At 47.5% G+C, this 19840-nt stretch overlaps 1 protein-coding gene across 1 annotated transcript in view; it reads right to left on the reverse strand.

The window, feature by feature from the left end:
- Nucleotides 1–1017: 1017 nt before the first annotated feature.
- AHNAK (AHNAK nucleoprotein) overlaps nt 1018–19840 on the reverse strand; it is a 92366-nt gene continuing 73543 nt past the window's right edge. Inside the window, exon 6 of the mRNA XM_061406645.1 lies at nt 1018–1338. Within this exon, the coding sequence (XP_061262629.1) occupies nt 1331–1338 (8 nt within the window). The 3' untranslated portion in view covers nt 1018–1330. The remainder of the gene's footprint in view (nt 1339–19840) is intronic.

The raw sequence follows: 19840 nt of genomic DNA on the forward strand, positions 1-19840 counted from the left end.
CCATACACCAAAACTAAGACCTGATGTGGTCAAAACACAATACAATAAATAAATTAAACTTTAAAGAAAAAATACATCTTTGTAAAAAAAAGCAAAACAAAACTCAGCTCCTGGACTCTTCCTCTAGTGGATAAGTTAAGACCAGTGCGGAAACTAAGACTGTAGATTAAGTACATTACAGGAATGGAGAGCCTTTTTATTCCCCCTCTCTTCTTCCCGGTGGGAGCACATTGATGACCAAATGGTGCCAGGGAGGTAACCCTGACTCCCAAAGTCAGGGCCATCACTCTCTGGCCAACCTGTTGGAGGAAGGCAAGCACTTTGTGGGCAGGAAGTTCTAACCAAAGTCATCAACACATTCCCCAAAATCAGAAACTCACTCTTCCTTTCTTCTTTCTTGTCTCTCATAAAGATGAGATTGGCCAATGAAACTGGATTCTCTGAACCCACAAACCCATCTGAAATGTATTCACTTCACGATTGATAAATTTCAAGACCTGACTATTCTGCAATTGCATTGACGTTGAAGATGTTAAGTATTAACCCAAAACCAAAAAAAAATTATCTTTTGATATCTACACTGTAGACAACAATCTCAGACTGTACCCCAGTGACCCTAAACTTTGAAAAATTCTTTGCCTAAAGAAATGTATTGAATGATGTGTTGAAAATATTGATTTGTGTGTGTGTGTAGACTAATAAAGAAACTCCGGGAGATGGGGAAGGACAGGGAAGCCTGGTGTGCTGCAGTCCATGGAGTCACAAAGAGTCGGACATGACGGAGCAACTGAACAACAAAAATGAAGAAAAAGTGGGGAGAGGAGAAGGGAAGAAAGACGGAGAAAGAAAGGAGAGGAAGGAGAGAAGGAGTTGATGGTCTGTGTCTTCATCACTTGAGGGCAGAAGTCAGATACTGACTCTCAAAAATAGTGTCAGACAGTTGCTGCCTGTCATCAACATGCCCAGTAACTTTAACAACGCCCGGGAAGGGAGTAGTGAAAAGGCTGACTCAGCATAGATGCTCGATAGGATGTTTATTGAGTAAATAAGTGAGGAACCATCACCTAAGCCCTGTCACCAAAGCCCACTCTGGTTACAAACCCGCTCCCCTGGGAAGTGACGAAATGCACCGGGAGCAGCTGGCACTCAGCAGTCCTGCCTCTAGAACTGGCTGGGGCGCTAACAGCCACCTCGTGGAAGGTGTTCCTTTAACTGCAGGTGTTTGTTTCCTTTGGCACAGCGATATGTAATTTCCCATTTTTAGAACAATGCTCCAAAGAACTGTCACAAAAACAACCTTCGGAGGGGGCGGGTTTCTTCCTGGCCTCGGCTACAGCCCTGTAAAACAACAATAGCAAAGTGATTTTTATTCAAAACATGGTTTGCATCTCCCCCATGAAATCAGGAGGGCTTTCTAGTTAACTGTGCACAGGCTGAAGAAAAAAAATGTTCCCCCCCACCCCTTGGAAGAGCATCCTAACAAATGCTTGCCTTTGGGAGGGGTCAGTTTGGAAGTGATTCCACAGTGGAATCTGTTTTGGTCTTGACACGCCTCCCTCTGTGGGTTCCCATGTGGCAGGGGGAGAAAGGAAGCCCGGAGAAAGGCAGGGTCTGTCCTTCGGGTGCCCCGAGCAAGTCTGAGGCCAGAGAGGACAGTGTGTTCTTGAGAACGTGCCAACAGCAGGCCGGAGGTGGTGAGGAACTGGGGCGGGGTGAGATGCACGACCTCTGGTCTTAGCCATTAAGGAGCCTCTCATCATCCTCTCCAAACCAACTTTCTTCCTGCTTCCTACACGCCAGAGAGGAGCTCCCAGACTTGAGTCCTCTCTCCCCCTTTGCCATCTACCTGCACCCTCCTTCCATCCCACCCCCTCCACTCATCTCTACCTGTGGCCGAGCTGATTTCACCTCCCACGTGGGTCTGCACACCCCACCTTCCTCCTACACCCACCCTGCTCAAGAATGTTCCACGACATCAGTTCCTCTAGAAAATGTCCGGCCTTCTTGGTGGACCGGTCTTCCTTTCCAACTTGATCTTCCACTATCTCAACATAAATCTTAGGCACTCACCCAAATGGTGGGCTCACTCTCCCCCAGTCCCACCTCCTCTAGGCACCCCCTCCTTCTCCCTCCCCTGACTTAGAATGACCTCGGTTCTCTCTCTAGGTGCAAATCCTACCCGTTTTTGAAGGTCCACACAAATAATACCATCCTGCTGATCAATCTGGTTGAAAATGACCTCCATCCCCTCTCCCTCACTGAAGCACTATGATTCTGCCCCCTTCTCTCTGTATCTCCGCTTTGTGAAGAAATCATTAGCATAACTTTTCCCCCCACCCAAACATGTGTTGAATGGCTTAGTGGAGTAAAGCCTTTTTAAGAAGGTTGAGGGACTTCCCTGGCAGTCCAGTGGTTAAGATTCCATACTTCCAATGTAGGGGTCCAGATTCAATCCCAGGTTGGGAGAACTAAGATCCCACATGCTGTGCATCCTGGCCAAAAAATTAAAATAATAACGGTGTTGGAGGGAATCATTAAAAGGGAATCAGTAAAGGGAAAACTCTGACATTTCTACACCACCCTCTTCTGAGCGCTTGCTATGGGGCTGACACTGAGCTGAGCACTTCCTATGTAGGACCTCGTTCTACCCTCTCAATGAGACGACAAGGTAAGTACCGCAGTCCCTTGTGTACAGACAAGGAAACAAGGCCTTTGAGAAATTTCCCGAGAGCCTCACAGTTTAAGGGGAGCACGGCTGGAGTTCAGGCTTGGCTCACAACACAGATTGCTGTGGCCAATAATCAGTACTTCATTCTCAGAGAATTTACAACACAGAACAGTTAGGGTGAACTGGCAGGGTAGGAAACCATGAGTTCTTTCTTCTTCCGATTGGAACAAATTCATGGAAAGGATGCATAAAAGGGATTTTAAAAAGAAGAAAAAGAGATTTGAGTTCCTGGAATATCAGGATACATGACTAAGTTCTCTATGTGCTGTGCTGTGCTAAGTCGCTTCAGTCATGTCCAACTCTTCCCTATGAACTGTAGCCCTCCTGTTCCTCTGTCCATGGGACTCTCCAGGCAAGAATACTGGAGTGGGTTGCCATGCCCTCCTCCAGAGGATCTTCTCGAACCAGGGATGGAACCTGCATCTCTTGCATTGGCAGATGGGTTCTTTACCACTAGTGCCGCCTGGAAAGCCCTGAAATTCTTTGTAAGATATGGTATCTAAGGACTTCCCTGGTGGTCCAGCAGTTAAGATTCCGTGATTCCGATACAGTGGGTATGGGTTTGATCCCTGGGCAGCGGCAAGAGTTCTGATTGTGGAGTTCAAGTCCTGACCCCTGCACCTACCAGCTGGGAGTCTCACACAAGCTAATGAACCTCTCTAAGCCTCAGTTTCCTCATCTATAAAATGAGCATAGTTACCTGGCCAAAGGGGACTTTGGGTGGATGAAGTGAAATAATCTATATGAAGCTCCTGGTACATATAAGGTGTTTAATACATTATTATTACTGTTATTACTTCCCTTAGACATGAGACTCTGCATTCCTTTTCATTTTTTTTAAACCAAAGCATCACATGTAAAAAGTACATAAAATGCATTCATCTACTAAATCATCTACTTTTATATGCTTGATAATCATCTACATTTATATGCACATATATACCCACCAACCCAGTCCGTATACAAACGATTTCTGTCTCCCTCCAAAGTTCCCTCGTGTACCTTCTCATTCCATATACCCACCAAACACAACCATCATCAGACTCATCATAGTTTCTCTTTGCTTCTCCCTGAACTTCAGACGTCTAGCCAAAGCTATGGTTTTTCCAATAGTCATGTATGGATGTGGGGTTGGACTATAAAGAAAGTTGACTGCCAAAGAATTGATGCTTTTGAACTGTGGTGTTGGAGAAGATTCTTGAGAGTCCCTTAGACTGCAAGGAGATCCAACCAGTCAGTCCTAAAGGAAATCAGTCCTGAATATTCATTGGAAGGACTGACGCTAAAGCTGAAACTCCACTTTAAAAAGACTTTACTTTGGCCACTTGATGTGAAGAACTGACTCATTGGAAAAGATGCTGATGCTGGGAAAGATTGAAGGCGAGAAGAGAAGGGGACGACAGAGGGTGAAATGGTTGGATGGCATCACTGACTTGATGGACATGAGTTTGGGCAAGCTCTGGGAGTTGGTGATGGACAGGGAGGCCTGGTGTGCTGCAGTCCATGGGGTCGCAAAGGGCTAGACATGACTAATCGACTGAACTGAACTGCACTGAACTTCGGATGAATGCAGACAACGTGCAATCTGTCAAGGTTGCGTGTGTGGCACTCCATCATATGAATCAGTACCATCGTACCACAATCAGTGTTTCCAGTCTTCATTGACGGGATTGGGCAGTAGCTCCTTTGAATACTCTGTACATAATTTTTGGTCAGCCCAGGCACTGGATATATATATATACCTGTGAGAGGAATTACTGGATTCGAGAGTAGGCATAGCTTTAAGTGTGCTAGACTCTGCCACTGTTCCACGAGGCTATCCTATGTCTATGTCGCCCACAGCGATGCACCGTAGTGTCAGTGGCTCCATGTCTTTAATGGCACCTGGCGTTCACTCTTATTTTAGTATTTCTGGTGGCTGTGTAGAGGTATTTCTTTGTGGTTTTAATTTGCATTTTGCTGATGAGTAATGATATTGAGCCCCTTTTCATACTTTATTTGGCCATCTGTACATGCTCTTCTGTGAGTGTCTGCAAGGCTTTTGCTCAGCTTTTACTGGGTTGTTTGCCTTTTTCTTATTGATTTATAGTGGTTTTTCATTGACTCTGGAAATGATATATGTACAGATATATATATTGCAGCTATCTTCTTCCAAAACTGAGACTTTCCACTTCATGTTTTTAAAGTTGCCTTTTAAAAATTTCCTTTTTTACTTGAAGTTGATTTACTATGTTATGTTAGTTTCAGGTGTACAGCAAAGTGATTCAGATTTTTTTTTCATATACTTTTCCATTATAGGTTTTATGAAATATTGAGTATAGTTCCCTGTGCTATACAGTAGGTCTTTGTTGGTTACCTATTTGATACATAGCAATGTATATCTGTCAATCCCAAGCTCCTAATTTATCGCTCCTTCCCTTTCCCCTTTGGTAACTAAAAGTGTGTTTTCCACGTCTGTGAGTCTATTTCCATTTGGTAAATAAGTCCACTTGTATCATTTTTTTAGATTCCACATATAAGTGATAACATATATTCACATTTCTTTGTCTAATTTGCCTCACTTAGCTTGATAATCTCTAGGTCATCCACGAAGCTGCAAATGGCATTATTTCATTCTTTTTTATGGCTGAGTAATATTCCATTGTGTGTATATATCACATCTTCTTTAGCCATTCATCTGTCAATAGGCACTTAGGTTTCTCCCATGCCTTGGCTATTATGAATAAGACCGCTATGAACACTGGGGCTGCATGTATCTTTTTTAATTAGAGTTTTCCTCTTTTCATGTTTTTAACAGTGCTTTTGATGACGAGCCCTGGCGGCTCAGAGGGTAAAGTGCCTGCCTGAAACACAGGAGACCTGGGTTCGATCCCTGGCTCTGGAAGATCCCCTGGAGAAGGAAATGGCAACCCATTTTAGTACCCTTGCCTGGAAAATCACATGGACGGAGGAACCCGGTAGGCTACAGTCCATGGGGGTCGAAAAGAGTCGGACCCGACTGAGCGACTTCACTTCCACTTTGATGAAGAGAAGCTTTTAATTTTGATAAAGTCCAATTTATCTATTTTTCTTCTATGGTTAAGAAGTGCTTTTTGGTGTTCTCTTTTAGAAATGTTTGCCCACCTCCATAGTCATGAAGACACTCTGTATTAATTTCTTTTAATAATCTCATGTTCGTGGTATCTTCCTGTCAAGTTGGAGATTGATTGTTAATTCAATGAGGAGCAAAGTTCTCACAGGAAACATTAATGAAGCATGACGGGCTCACATGATAACGCTCAGGCGGTAATGACTGCCTAGGTCTTAGGACCATCCAGCCTGCTCTTTGGCGGCATCAACAGGCACCCTTGCTGACTGGCTGCGCCTCTGAGATTTCACTGGAGGAGCCCCTAAGAGAGGAGCAGCATCTTTTAGAGTGAATCACAGAGGAGGAGATGGCAGTCCCCCTCAGCGTGGGCCCAGCAACTCACACTCACACCCCCCACGGTGATCACCTTGCAAGCACATCCTTCTCTTCCCCTCTAAAAACCTTTCCCCATGCATTTCCTTTGCTCCATAAAACTTCCCTTTCATTATCATTTGTCTAGCCATTTATCAGCTGGGGGCATTTGTTATACGTTTGTCTTTTAAATCATTTCTTCCCTTCTGTCTCTCCATCCCTAAAAGCATCATTTCTCAACCTCAGTCCTGTTTTCACTGTGGACCCAATACTCCTGTGCTGGTGGGTGGGGGTCTCTACACTGGAGGATGCAGGACTCTCCCTGCTTCTCTTTTTCCTACCTTTCTTCTCCCTGTCAATCAAGAAACCCACAGGAAAAGTGAGGGGGTGGCTGGGAGGTGAATCATAGCTTTTTCAAGCTCACACGGGCCTCAGATATGATCTAGTGCAACCCCCGCTTTTACAGATGAGGAAACGGATCTGAGTGGGGGAGGGGAGGACGCATCAGAGACGAATAAGGGAATAAGGGGTGGGTTGGGGGAGGGGAAGGCAAGTGCCAGGCCACAGAGGAAATCAAAATTCCAGGGCCTGAAGCAGAATTTCCAGTCCCACCAGGGAACCTGGAATTGCCTCCCACAGCTCTTTTCTCTCTCCAAGCCACGAGCCCCATTCCAGAAACAACCCAGTACTAGTCAGGTGGAGGTACAGAACCAGAACCAACAAGCCCCCAGCATGGGGTCAGGAGTGCTGGTCCCTGGCAGCCCATGCCAGCGCTTCCAGTGGACACAGATGACCACAATATCAGCGAGGGTGTTTCATGATGACTAATGCTATAAGTCATATATATATGACTAATCTTAGCTTAATCCTATAATTATGAGGGAACTGAAGGTCAGGCCACCTGGCCACACCTGTCCCAGTGGAGAAGTTACAGAGCAAGAGATCCATGAGAGCAGGAGGGAGCCCTGAGACCGTGTCAGTCCTGGCCTGTCTCCAGGCAGGCAGATGGCTTGGGAGAGCCCTCGGTCAGAATCTCCCAAGTCACACGGTAGGTGTTAACACCTGTTGAGTGCTTACTATGCCCTGGACACTGTTCTAAACAGCCTGTGAATACATGAATTCAGTCCCTCCTCCCCAAGCCTCTGAAGGAGACACTGTCATTCTCCCATGTTGGAGATGCTGATACGGATCCCAGGGAAACCTTGGTCAAGCATCGGGGTGCTCTCCGGGAGCATCTTTATGGGGTCACAAGGCAATACAAATCACCCCCCTCCTACTGTAGCCCATGTCAACCTCACCCCCTTACACAAGTGTGGAGGCACTCTGGTGTGTAAACGCCTATCCCTGTATGTATATACCTATCCCTATAGGTATATAATGGAATACTACTCGGCCATACAAAAGAATGCAATAATGCCATTTGTGCAACATGGAGGGACCTAGAGATTGTCATCATACTAAGTGAAGTAAGTCAGAGAAAGACAAATATCATAGGATATCCCTTATATGTGGAATTTTAAATGCAATAGAAACAAGCTTATTTACAAAATAGGAACAGACTCACAGGCATAGGAGAAAAACAAACTTACGGTTACCAAAGGGGGCAGGGAGTAGGGAAGGAATAAATTAGGAGTTTGGGATTAGCAGATACAAATTACCATATATAAAATAGATAAACAACAAAGTCTTACTATATAGCATGGAACTATATTCAGTACCATATAATAAATCATAATGGAAAAGAATATGAAAAAGAATATATATTTATATGTATAACTGATCACTTTGCTTTACACCAGAAACTAACACAATATTGCGAATCAACTATACTTCAATTTAAATTTTTTTAAACAAAAATAAAGGGAGTTCCCTGTTGGTCTGGTGGTTAGGATTCTGCACTTTCACTACTGAGGGCCCAGATTAAATCCCTGGATGGGGAACTGAGATCCCAAAAGACGAGTGTCATGGCCAAAATTAATAAATAGTAAATCAAATGTAAATTTAAATAAATAATCTTTTTTAAAAAGCCTAGGCCAAGAACCTACACAAAGCCCTGGATGGCGCTCAAGACTTTAGTGGTACATGATGAACATTTTTACTTTAGCAGTTATGAATTTGTTTCAGTGCTTACTAGAAAACATCCAGGTTTCATTTATGGTAGTGATATAGAGATTTTTTTGTAATTAAATATAAGTTTTTAAATTTATTTTCTTAATTAATTTATTTACTTCACAGCTGCTCTCGGTCTTTGTTGCTGCTCCTAGGCTTCTCATTACCATGACTTCTCTTGTTGCTGAGCACCAGCTCTGGAGCACAGGCTCAGAGCTGTGGCGCCCCGGCTTAATTGCTCCACGGCATGTGGGATCTTCCTGGACCGGGGATCAAACCAATGTCCCTTGCATTGCAAGACAGGTTCTTAACCACCTGACCATGAGTTATGTATGCTGTGCTCAGTCGTGTCCAGACTCCTTTGTGACATCATGGACTGTAGCCCACCAGGCTCCTCTGTCCACGGGATTCTCTAGGCAAGAACACTGGAGTGGATTGCCATTTCCTTCTCCAGGGGATCTTCCCCACCCAGGGATGGAACCCAGCATCTCCTGGGTTTCCTGCATTGGCAGGCGGATTCTTTACCACTGTGCCACCTGGGAAGCCCTAAATGTAAGGTTTTTTAAATAAACCTACTTAAAGACAGCTATCAAACAAATAGCAGGTGATGGCATGTGGATGTGACAGAAATTCTGATGAGGGACTTACGTGTGGGCAAGGCTGCTCTGGTCTCGTCTCGTCTTGAGAAGAGCTGACCCCTGCCGGAGCCCCTTGAAGACCTGGACTGTCCCCTCACACCTCTTATTCCCCACTGCCATTCTCAGAGCCTCTTTCTCAACAGCCTTGAAGATCAGAGTCAAATAGCTCTCCGCTGTCTCTGCCCCTTTCCACATGTGGGTCACTATTTTAGGATTTTCTCTGTTTTCTGGTGATGAAAGAGTAACCCAGCAAGGCTGATAAATATACTCAAATCCACAAGTAAGAGGCCAAGTGTGATGACAGAAAGGAATGAGGAAACCCCACCCCATTTTCTTTGGACCTGGTCCTGGGCGTTCTGCCCCCAGCTGGACTTCTGAGGCTGGGGCCATGCCAGCCCCAGGGGGTCCTCCACTGAGGGTCTCTCCCCAGCACTGTTCTGTGAGCTGGACAATGTGCCCAAGGACCCTGCCCTCTCCCCCCTCTTCCTGGGGACACGGTGGCATGGAGCAGCCTCGTGGCTCCTGTCTCGAGAGCCTACAGGAAGTCCCCTGGGTTCGACAGCCCTCTCTGCTCAGCCAGCTTCCAATGGTACTGCTTTCCTGGTGGGACACGAAGGACTGTCCTTCCTGGGCAAATAGGGAATGTTTTCAGAGAACACTCATAAGTGAGATCAGGAGGACTCACTCCAAGCCCCAGGGATATAATGACAAATAACAGGAGGGAATTTGAACCAGCCACCAAACCCCACCATCCCCAGGGATTTCTCAAGATGGGAATCAGATGTCATTGGCCTACAAGTGTCTGGCTGGCTCCTGGGCGCCACCTCCCCCAGAGCTGGGCGGATGCCCAGCCGAGGAAGCCTGAGCCTCTCAGGGCATTGTTCTCTCGCAGAAGAGGATCTCGAAAGCAGAAGGAAATTAGAAACAACCATACGATGAATACCAGATTCTCCTCTCTCCCTGCTTCGGCTGCCAGGAGATTAAGCAGCGGGGCTGGCTGACAGCTCACCCCACCCAGCAGCTGCGGGCCCTCCAGGACACCACTCCATGGGAAGGGCTGGTCCCCCAGGCCTTGCAGTTCCCTGCTGCTGTCCACGGGGTCCATTTTCCTTCTCCACTGAGATGCTGCTGGTTCCTCGAGGGCACATCTGGAGCTTCCTTCCCACAAGGCATAACAGCGACAAGCTCCGGGCACCCTGTGTTTTTTGACTGAGTGACTGATTCCCTCTGGGCACCCGTCTAAGCACTTCCCAGGTATAAACTCATTGACTCTCCCCATAGCCACCCTGTAGGGGAGAAATTATCATGAGCCCCCTCTAAGAGATGATGAAGTGGGGTCCAGGCAACCCAGCCAACGGGGCGGGACTGATCCAATGTGGCAGCTTTGACAGGATCAGACCATCTTGCCCCTCACTTCTCACCAATGTCAGCCTCCCCCAGCGACTCCATGAGATGTGTATGAAGCCCAAAGTCCTACCCCAGGTGCTGGATAAGGAGGATGATCCCTGAACAGATGTATTCCCTTCAGAACCCACACCCCAGAGACAGCACGGGCTGGGGATGGACACGAAGGAGTTTTTGAGGAGGTGTCAATCTTACCAACTCAGCATCCGCACACTCCTGCTAAGAACTTTTCCTTAAAAATGCATTTTTGTTCCTGTTGGGGCTAATATTCATTTTAACATAATGTTGTGTTATATGCCACCTACATAAGCAGACACGAGCCTCCAATGTTGTGGAATACTGAGCTCATGCCTCTAGTCAAACTGCTGTTTGCTTTCTGCTGCAGCCATAGCTACGATCGGAATAAACAGAGGAGAGAGGTTTGGCTCCCAGTCCTACGAGCTGGGCGCTGTGCCACCATTCCCCCAAACAAAGGGGAAAGATGCCAGGAGTGACGGACCAGGGCTAATGGGGAAGAAAAACGCTCTTCTATTCCAGGGGCTACTGAGCAGGGTCACAACTCCCCAGAGAGGGGTGTGGAGGGGGCAGGGAGGCATTCCCTTAACCCCTGTGAGGAGCCAGCAAGTTCTCTAACTGTGGGCAGCGGAGGGAGGAGCCGGGCGCCATGACCCACAGCCCTGCATATGATGTCAGACTTGGAAACTGTCAGCGAATCCCAGCTTGTCCGTGATGGGCCTGGACCTGGATCCCAAGGCCTCTCTGTCCAGCCCAGGGCTCTAGCTGTCCACCCTGCTGGCCACTGGCTTCAGGATCTGACAGCCCCGTGCTGTGTGTGCAGTGACCTCCGCCCTCGGGATCATACTGTGAGGTAGCCATGCCTCTGACCATGTCCTGGGCTGCTGCATCCATCTGAACAAGAAAACCCGAGGATAAGCTTTGTTCTTGGACTCTCCAGTGTACGATCACACAAGTGTGATCTGTTTCTTTAGAGTCTGGTATGTTGCTGTTTTTCAGTTGCTAAGTCTAGTCCGATTCTTTGCAACCCCATGGACTCCAGGCTCCTCTGTCCTTCACTGTCTCCCGGACTTTGCTCAAATTCCAAGTCCATTGAGTCAGTGATGTTATCTAACCATGTTATCTAACCATCTTATTCTCTCTGGCTCCCTTCTCCTTTTGCCTTTAATCTTTCCCAGCATCAGGGTCTTTTCCAATGAATCAACTCTTTGCATGAAGTGGCCAAAGTATTGGAGCTTCAGCATCAGTCCTTCCAATGGATATTCAGGCTTGATTTCCTTTAGGATTGACTGGCATCATCTCCTTGCCAGTCCAGGGAGATCTCTCGAGAGTCTATTATATCAAATGTTAAGACAAATGTTGATGTAAAGATCAGGGTTACGGATTCAATTTCTAAATAAGCCCGTGGTCATGTCAAGGGAAATAAGGAAATTTCATCCCCCCCGGGGGTCTTCACCATCCTGCCCACCTCCAGTCTCAGAAGGCATCTGAGTCTTTACAGAAAAACCTCCCCTGTGTTCCAGTAACAGCCAGCACCTCTTGTGCAGTGATCTCACCCCCAGGTTTCTTTCAGGGCACAGGAATCAACTGCAATCTTGCTTCAAAATCCTCACCCTCTCTCTCCTGCTGGCTTCTTCTGCTCTGCCTATACACACCTTCAAGTATGCCTCGAATGAAAAACCAGGCCTCCTGTGTCTGCCTCCTGTGCCCAGAGAGGCCCCATCTCTCCTCTTACCTTGAACTCCAAACTTCCCGGTAGCCCACTTTCATCTCTTGAACTTCCCCCCAGGATTCCTAAGGCCCCTGCCATGTACAACCCAGCCTGGCTACTCAATGGAAACTGCCTCTCAAGAGTCACAAAAAGTCTAGAAGCATTGAAACTCACAGCCACTCTCTCAACACCCATTCCATTTGACTTCCTTTTGGCAATGAACCCAAGGAAGAAAAGATTCTTCCTTGCAAGAGGTACATAGGGCAAGCACTGCTCGTTGCCTATTCAAAGCCATTTCCCTTCTCCTTAGCTGGCAGAATCCCAACTTGGGTCAAACACAGGAAGGAGATTCTTTTATTTCAGCTTCCAGTCCAACAGCAACATAGGTCCTTTCTGACCAGTGGGACATAGGTGGAGATCAGCTGGGGTCTGATCAGCCCCAGATCAGCCCCCCACCACCACCCACCCCCACAAATAAGACGGAGACATGAGGACAAGACTGCTGTTTCCTGCTCTGCCCAGGCGGCTGTGTTTCCTGTCTTTGAACTTAGCCGTGTGAGAATGCGATTCCTGAAGCTGAGGAAAAGTCAAGAGGACCTCGGTGACACTGACCAGAGATCTGCTACTGACCATCTTAACCATGAGAAAAAATAATCCCTCTTACTCAGAGACACAGAAACAAACTATGGCTACCAAAGGGGAAAGGGGGTGGGTGGAGGGATTAAAAGACACTTACTCCTTGGAAGGAAAGTTATGACCAACCTAGAGAACATATTAAAAGGCAGAGACATTACTTTGCCAACAAAGGTCCATCTAGTCAAGGCTATGGTTTTTCCAGTGGTCATGTATGGATGTGAGAGTTAGACTATAAAGAAAGCTAAGTGCCAAAGAATTGATGCTTTTGAACTGTGGTGTTGGAGAAGACTCTTGAGAGTCCCTTGGACTGCAAGGAGATCCAACCAGTCCATCCTAAAGGAGATCAGTCCTGGGTGTTCATTGGAAGGACTGATGCTGAAGCTGAAACTCCAATACTTTGGCCGCCTAATGCAAAGAGCTGACTCATTTGAAAAGACCCTGATGCTGGGAAAGATTGAGGGCAGGAGGAGAAGGGGACAACAGAGGATGAGATGGTTGGATGGCATCACCGACTCAATGGACATGGGTTTGTGTAAACTCCGGGAGTTGGTAATGGACAGGGAGGCCTAGCGTGCTGTGGTTCATGGGGTCTCAAAGAGTCAGACACGACTGAGCAACTGAAATAGAACTGGAAATGGAGGGATAAATTAGGAAGCTGGGATTAACATATACACACTACTGTGTATAAAAGAGATAAGCAACAAGGACCTACTGTATAATTCAGGGAACTTTACTTAATATGATGTAATAACCTATAAGGGAAAAGAATCTGAAAAAGAGTATATACATATATATTCTGAATCTTTGTGCTATATACCTGAAACTTACACAATACTGTAAATTAACTGTACTTCAATTTTTAAAACTAAAAATAAATCCCTCTTGTCTACATCATCACTGGACAGATTTGCTGTTAGCTGTAGCCAAAAGGGTCCCCTACCAATGCTAAAGCTGAAACTCCAGTACTTTGGCCACCTCATGCAAAGAGTTGACTCAGTGGAAAAGACTCTGACGCTGGGAGGGATTGGGGGCAGAAGGAGAAGGGGACGACAGAGGATGAGATGGCTGGATGGCATCACTGACTCGATGGACATGAATTTGAGTGAACTCCGGGAGTTGGTGATGGACAGGGAGGCCTGGTGTGCTGCGATTCATGGGGTCGCAAAGAGTTGGACACGACTGAACGACTGAACTGAACTGAACTGAATCAATGTGTCATGCCTCTCCTCTTGCTGACTCCACCCTCCTACCCTCATTCTCAAGTCTCCTGGACAGCCCCTCCACCACCCCCTTGAAAATCAGTGTTCTCCTGGCCCTCTGTGTTCCCTGCGTGCATACCCCTATCAGTCACCTGTTCATCAATTCAGCAAATACCTTTTGGCACCTTCTCTGTGCCAGGTTTCCCTCACAGACTTGACACTCAGGTGGGGAGACAAAAAATAAACAAGATGAGTCAATAAGAATGCCAAGTTGTGATCAGTGAGTGCTCTGAGTGAAATGACTGGCTAAAGAGGATGTTGAGAAGGCTGTGGAGTCTCCTTGGGTCTTGGACAGTGATCAAAGAGGCAACATTTACGCTGAAGTGTGAAGAATGAGAAGAAGCTGGCCATTCCAGACAGTGGCATGGAGGATGAACCCAAAGAAGGAAAGATTTGGCATGTTACGGGGATCCCAAGGAAGCCAGTGAGGCCAAAGAGAAGTGAGTGATGGGAGGCAGGAAGTCAGATGAAGATTACGAGGATAGACACTTGTTAAGTCACAGGATGGTGGTGGTTGTCACGTTAGGTGCAGTAAGAGGTCATCGGGAAAGAGGATTAGCAATCAAATTTCTGTTCCTAAAAGGTCATTGTGGCTGGAATTTGGAGCCAGAGTGGAAGTGAGAACCCCACGTGGACTTAGAAGTCTCCTGGGTGAGAGGCGGTGGTGGCTTGGCCAGGAGGGTGGCAATAGAGGTGGAGAGAAGAGGTGTATTTACTTCTCGATGTGGTCCCAAGGTGCGCATTATGGGACTTGCTGATGAGTGAGATGCAAGAGAGGAGGAAGAGGGAGACATGGAGGCTAGCACTCACATGCTCCACCTTGAACACAAGGGAGAAGAGTGCCATTTACTGAGACGGAGAAGCAGGTTCGGAAAGGAGGGAGGAAGCCATTCTTGGAGCTCCATTTTGGAAATGCTGAGTTTGAAATGCCTCAGAGACCTCCAAGTGAAGAGGGCAAGGTTAGGGCTCAAGGAATTGAGAATTTGGAGATGAACGGCCTACACAGGGTCTTTAAAGCCACGAGAATGAATGAGATCCACTGAGTGAAGCATAGTAAGAATAGAATTGTTGTTCAGTCACTACGTTGTATCCGACTCTTTTGCGACCCCATGAACCTGGAGATCCCATGGACTGCCAGGTTCCTCTGTTCTTGGGATTTCCCTGGCAAGAATACTGGAGTGGGTTGCCATTTTCATCTCCAGGGGATCTTCCCAATCCAGGGATCGAACCCACATCTCCTTAACTCCTGAGCCACCAGTGAAGCTCCAAGAACACAATAGGGCCATTCAAGTTAGAACTATCATTTCCTTTTCACTTCGTCTCTCTTCTGTTCATGTGTTAGACTTATCTTATCAGTTCTAAACTCAGAACACGTCTTAAAGCTGTCCTCTCTCCCTTCCCATGGCTGGGGTCCTTCCAGCTCTCACTTGTCTCCCCTGGAGACTTTCAACCATTTCCTGGCCTCTGATCCCTCCAGTTCATCCTTCATTTTGCCACCTGTGGAGTCTGCCTCTGCTCAGCAGGAGCAAAAACAAAACCAGCAAGTCCAGGAGGTGGCCTCAGAGAAGCTGTCATGGAACACTTCCAGGAGGGAACAGGGTCACCCAGACCTGAGCTGGAGAGGCAGAGCAACAGAGAGAGAGAACCATGTGCCCAGGTCAGTAACCACGGCAACCAGGGAAGGAATGGCAGATGCTAGCTGAGCACCCTATTAAAAGTCCATCTCTGGCCAGGGTTGGCTTTATTAGCCCAGTTCCCTTGCACCAACCCATGTGGTTTCAAACTTAAAGGTACCACCCAACAGCCAGCATGCCAGGGGCCCTCTCTAAAGCAGATATCAGCAACAATAACAAAAATAGCAATGACTAATGTTTATTGAGCACTTAACCATGTGCCAGGCACTGTGCCAAGTGCTTCACATATAGTCCCTCATTTCATAAAACAACCCTATCTACAGGGCAATTTATCACAGATGCAGACTCTGAGGTTCAGGGAGGTTGAGAAGCGGTCACAGCCAGGGCTTAGGTGTTGGATAGATATGGGTTTGTCCCGGCTGCATGACGGGGCTTTGTGAACTCTGCAAAGTGGGATTAAGTGAGCTAGCTAATTCACATTAGGCATTTGGCTCATGCCTATCACAAAGGAAGTGCCTAATACTGATTTTGTGATTGCTATTGTTTTGATGATGCTGAAAACAAAAGTCAGCTGGTGTCATTTCCCTGTATGAAAACCTCCAGTGGCTCCTACTTCCCAAAGATAAGGACACCCGGGTCTCCCCAAAGATAAGGATGCCCGTGTCTCACCGGCTGGCTCCCCCACGCAAAACATCTTTCGGCCATGCCCTGCCACTCACGCTTCCCAAAGGCACCTCTGAGCCTCCGCTCCCACTGGTTCTGTGCCCAGAGCACCCTCCTTGCCCTTTCCACCAGGGAGGAGGCGGGAAGTTGTCAAAAGAGAGATCCCCAGTTTTCAGCTTATTGGACCCACAGTCTGGGACGTCTCTCTCATACTTGCATCCCAGGCACCTAGCATAGCATCAGTTACTCAGGAGTGCGGACAGACGTAAATATCAAGAGCTCATCACCTTTTTAAAAAGGATTTGGTGAGGAGCTCAGTTCAAGATTCCAGGAGGAGCCAGCATCTCGGGCCAGCCCTCCCAGCTGCGGTCAGTGCCATCGCCTCCACGTGCCAAGAATAGCTCTCAACTTAATTCTCCTCCAACAAAACTTCAGAACCATCCTGGGAGCAAGATTTCTAAACTAAAGGAAACCAACAACTGAAGGTCTTGAGGGAACACAAGCCCAGGAAACAATGTATGGGCAGAGAAAGGCTGTCCCCCAACCCAATGTCGCTCCCACACCACCCCACCCCACCCCCCACAGCCCAGCTTTCACCTCCAGAAACGCACCTCACGTCCACCCCAGGTTCTTGCTCAGCCAGAAACCTGGCAGAAGAGCTGCTAGTGATCGCCTGGAAGGTTTCCTCATTAACAAGCCTTTCTAGAAGACCAGAAGCCTTTTGTTGTTGTTCAGTCACTCAGTCATGTCCGACTCTTTGCTACCCTATGCACTGCAGCACGCCAGGCTTCCCTGTCCATCACCATCTCCCGGAGCTTGCTCAAACTCATGTCTATTGAGTCGGTGATGCCATCCAACCATCTCATCCTCTGTCGTCCCCTTCTCCTCCTGCCCTCAATCTTCCCCAGTGTCAGAGTCTTTTCCAATGAGTTGGCTCTTTACATCAGGTGGCCAAAGTATTGGAGCTTCAGCTTCAGCATTAGTCCTTCCAATGAATTTCCAGGGCTTATTTCCTTTGGGATTGACTGGTTGGATCTCCTTGCAGTCCAAAGGACTCTCAAGAGTCTTCTCCAACATCACAGTTTGAAAGCATCAGTTCTTCAGCGCTCTGCCTTCTTTATGGTCCAACTCTCACATCCATACATGGGACTACTGGAAAAACCATAGCTTTGACTATACAGACCTTTGTTGGAAAAGTAATGTCTCCACATTTTAATATGCTGTCTAGGTTTGTCATAGCTTTTCTTCCAAGGAGCAAGCATCTTTTATTTTCATGGCAGAAGCCTTTAGTCTCAAAAAAATATGTGTTAATCTTATAGGTTGGATAGCATGGGGAACCTTAGTTTCCCAACTAGGGATCAAACCCATGCCCACTGCAGTGGGAGCATGTAGTCTTTACCACTGGACTGCCATGGAAGTCCTGCAATTCATATATTCTTAAGGAGCCTGCAGATGGACTGCTGGTGGCTCAGATGGTAAAGAATCTGCCTGCAATGCAGAAGACCCAAGTTTGATCCCTGGCTCAGGAAGATCCCCTGGAGAAGGAAATGGCTACCCACTCCAGTATTCTTGCCTGGAGAATCCCACGGACTGAGGAGCCTGGCGGGCTACAGTCCATAGGGTCACAAAGAGTCAGACACGACTGAGCAGGCACGGGCAGATCACACACCCCACTTCGATGAGAGTAACAACAATAACAGATAGTATCTATTAAGCCCTGCCTGCATGCCCAGTATTTCACATTTATAATCCCATCTTATCTGTACAACAGCACTGCCATGAACACTGCTTTATTGTCCCCATTTTTAGCCAGGGGGAAACTGAGGCTAGAGAACAGCTTGTAAGTGGCAGCAGGGGAGAAGGAGCTGGGACTGGATGCAGGCAGCCTCTCTCAGGAGCCAGAGGTCCTACCCACTACGCTGCCTGTTCCTCTGCACTGCCTGCAGAGGGGGCTATGATTCCATGAGTCCATGGTTTGGGGGTCTGTTGATTCCTATAGTTTCTTATTAGCTGCTATTATCTGGGGGAGTCATTGGAAAAGACCCTGAAGCTGGAAAAGAGTGAAGGCAGGAGGAGAAGGGGACACAGAGGATGAGATGGTTAGATGGCGTCACCGACTCAATGGACATGAGTTTGAGCAAGCTCTGGGAGTTGGTGATGGACAGAGGAGCCGGGCGGGCTACAGTCCATGGGGTCACAAAGAGTCAGACACGACTGAGTGCCTGAACTGAACTGAACTGGGGAAGGTAGGAAGGAATTGTCAGAACAGTCCCCTTTCATTAGAGCCTCATTAGAGCCATCACAGTGCCTGCCATGTTTTTCTCTTGAAGACCTGGCTAGTCAATAGCAGAACCAGGATGTGAACACAGGACTTGAACTTGGCATTGCACCACTGCCTTCCATGAAGGTTACAGCCTGGTGTCCACAGGAGGTTTCAGCTCACCCAAAGGAGTGGGGACTGGAGGAGCCTGGAAGTGGGAGGTGTAGTTTGAATTCTAGGTCTGGATGTAGGCACTCTGATCCCAGAACACATCTCAGCAAGAGGATTGTGTCTAAACACACTGCCACAGGCACAGTCGGAAGCTTCAAGTTAACTCTGAGGCTACCAAAGGGCTTGGAAGGAATGCCATCTTCCACCGCCCGCCGGCACCCTCAGAATGACCACAAACAAAGAAGCTATCAAAAACCAAACCATCATGAAATCTAGAAAGATGGTACCAATGAACCTATTTGCAGGGCAACAATGGAGACACAGAGGTAGAGAACAGACTTATGGACACGGGGAGTGGGGCAGGGAGGAAGGAGAGGGTGGGATATATGGAGAGAGTAACACAGAAACATTCATTACCATATGCAAAATAGACAGCCAATGGGAATTTGCTGTACATCTCAGGGAACTCAGACGGGGGCTCTGGAGAGGGGTGGGATGGGGAGGGACGTGGGAGTGATGTTCAAGAGGGAGGGGACATGGGTGTACCTGTGGCTGATTCATGTCGCTGTTTGGCAGAAACTAACACAATACTATAAAGCACTTACCCTTCAATTAAAACTTTAAAAAAAAAATTGAAATAACAACAAGAGATGTGAAGAAGGAGCTGCCTTTGTCACTTGATCCTTTGGCGGTAGGGAACGAGGGAGCATCCCCAAGCCCAGGGAGTATGTGAGCTCCTTACTGGCCACTCAGTCTCCAGGTCCTCCTCCATCATCCTTACCACTGAGGGCCCTTGAAGACCCTAGAGCATCACTTCACCTTAGAATAAGGCTGAGCTCGTAAGCAACAGCAGTGACAGCTGCCCACTAAGAATGAGGACGGAGCTACATCCTCACGTTCCCAGGGGCTGGAAAGTCAGAGCTGCAATGGGCCTTAGCAATGGTTCCCCTCAGCCCCCTCACCTACCCTCCCTGCTGGCCCCTTGCAAAAAAATGTAAAGTCAGCCCTCAGAATGAACAAAGCCAAGCTTTGTTAAGCACGGAATGACTTCGGAGGTGGGTGGAGGGAAAAAATTGGCTGGTACTTGTGTTACTCACTTTACAGCTCTGATTTCTCTCCCCTGCCTATCAGAGGCAAAGGGTCCCCTTCCTGGTTCCTCCTGTCTGTGTCATA

Source organism: Bos javanicus, chromosome 29, assembly GCF_032452875.1.
Source record: "Bos javanicus breed banteng chromosome 29, ARS-OSU_banteng_1.0, whole genome shotgun sequence".
Taxonomy (NCBI): domain Eukaryota; kingdom Metazoa; phylum Chordata; class Mammalia; order Artiodactyla; family Bovidae; genus Bos; species Bos javanicus.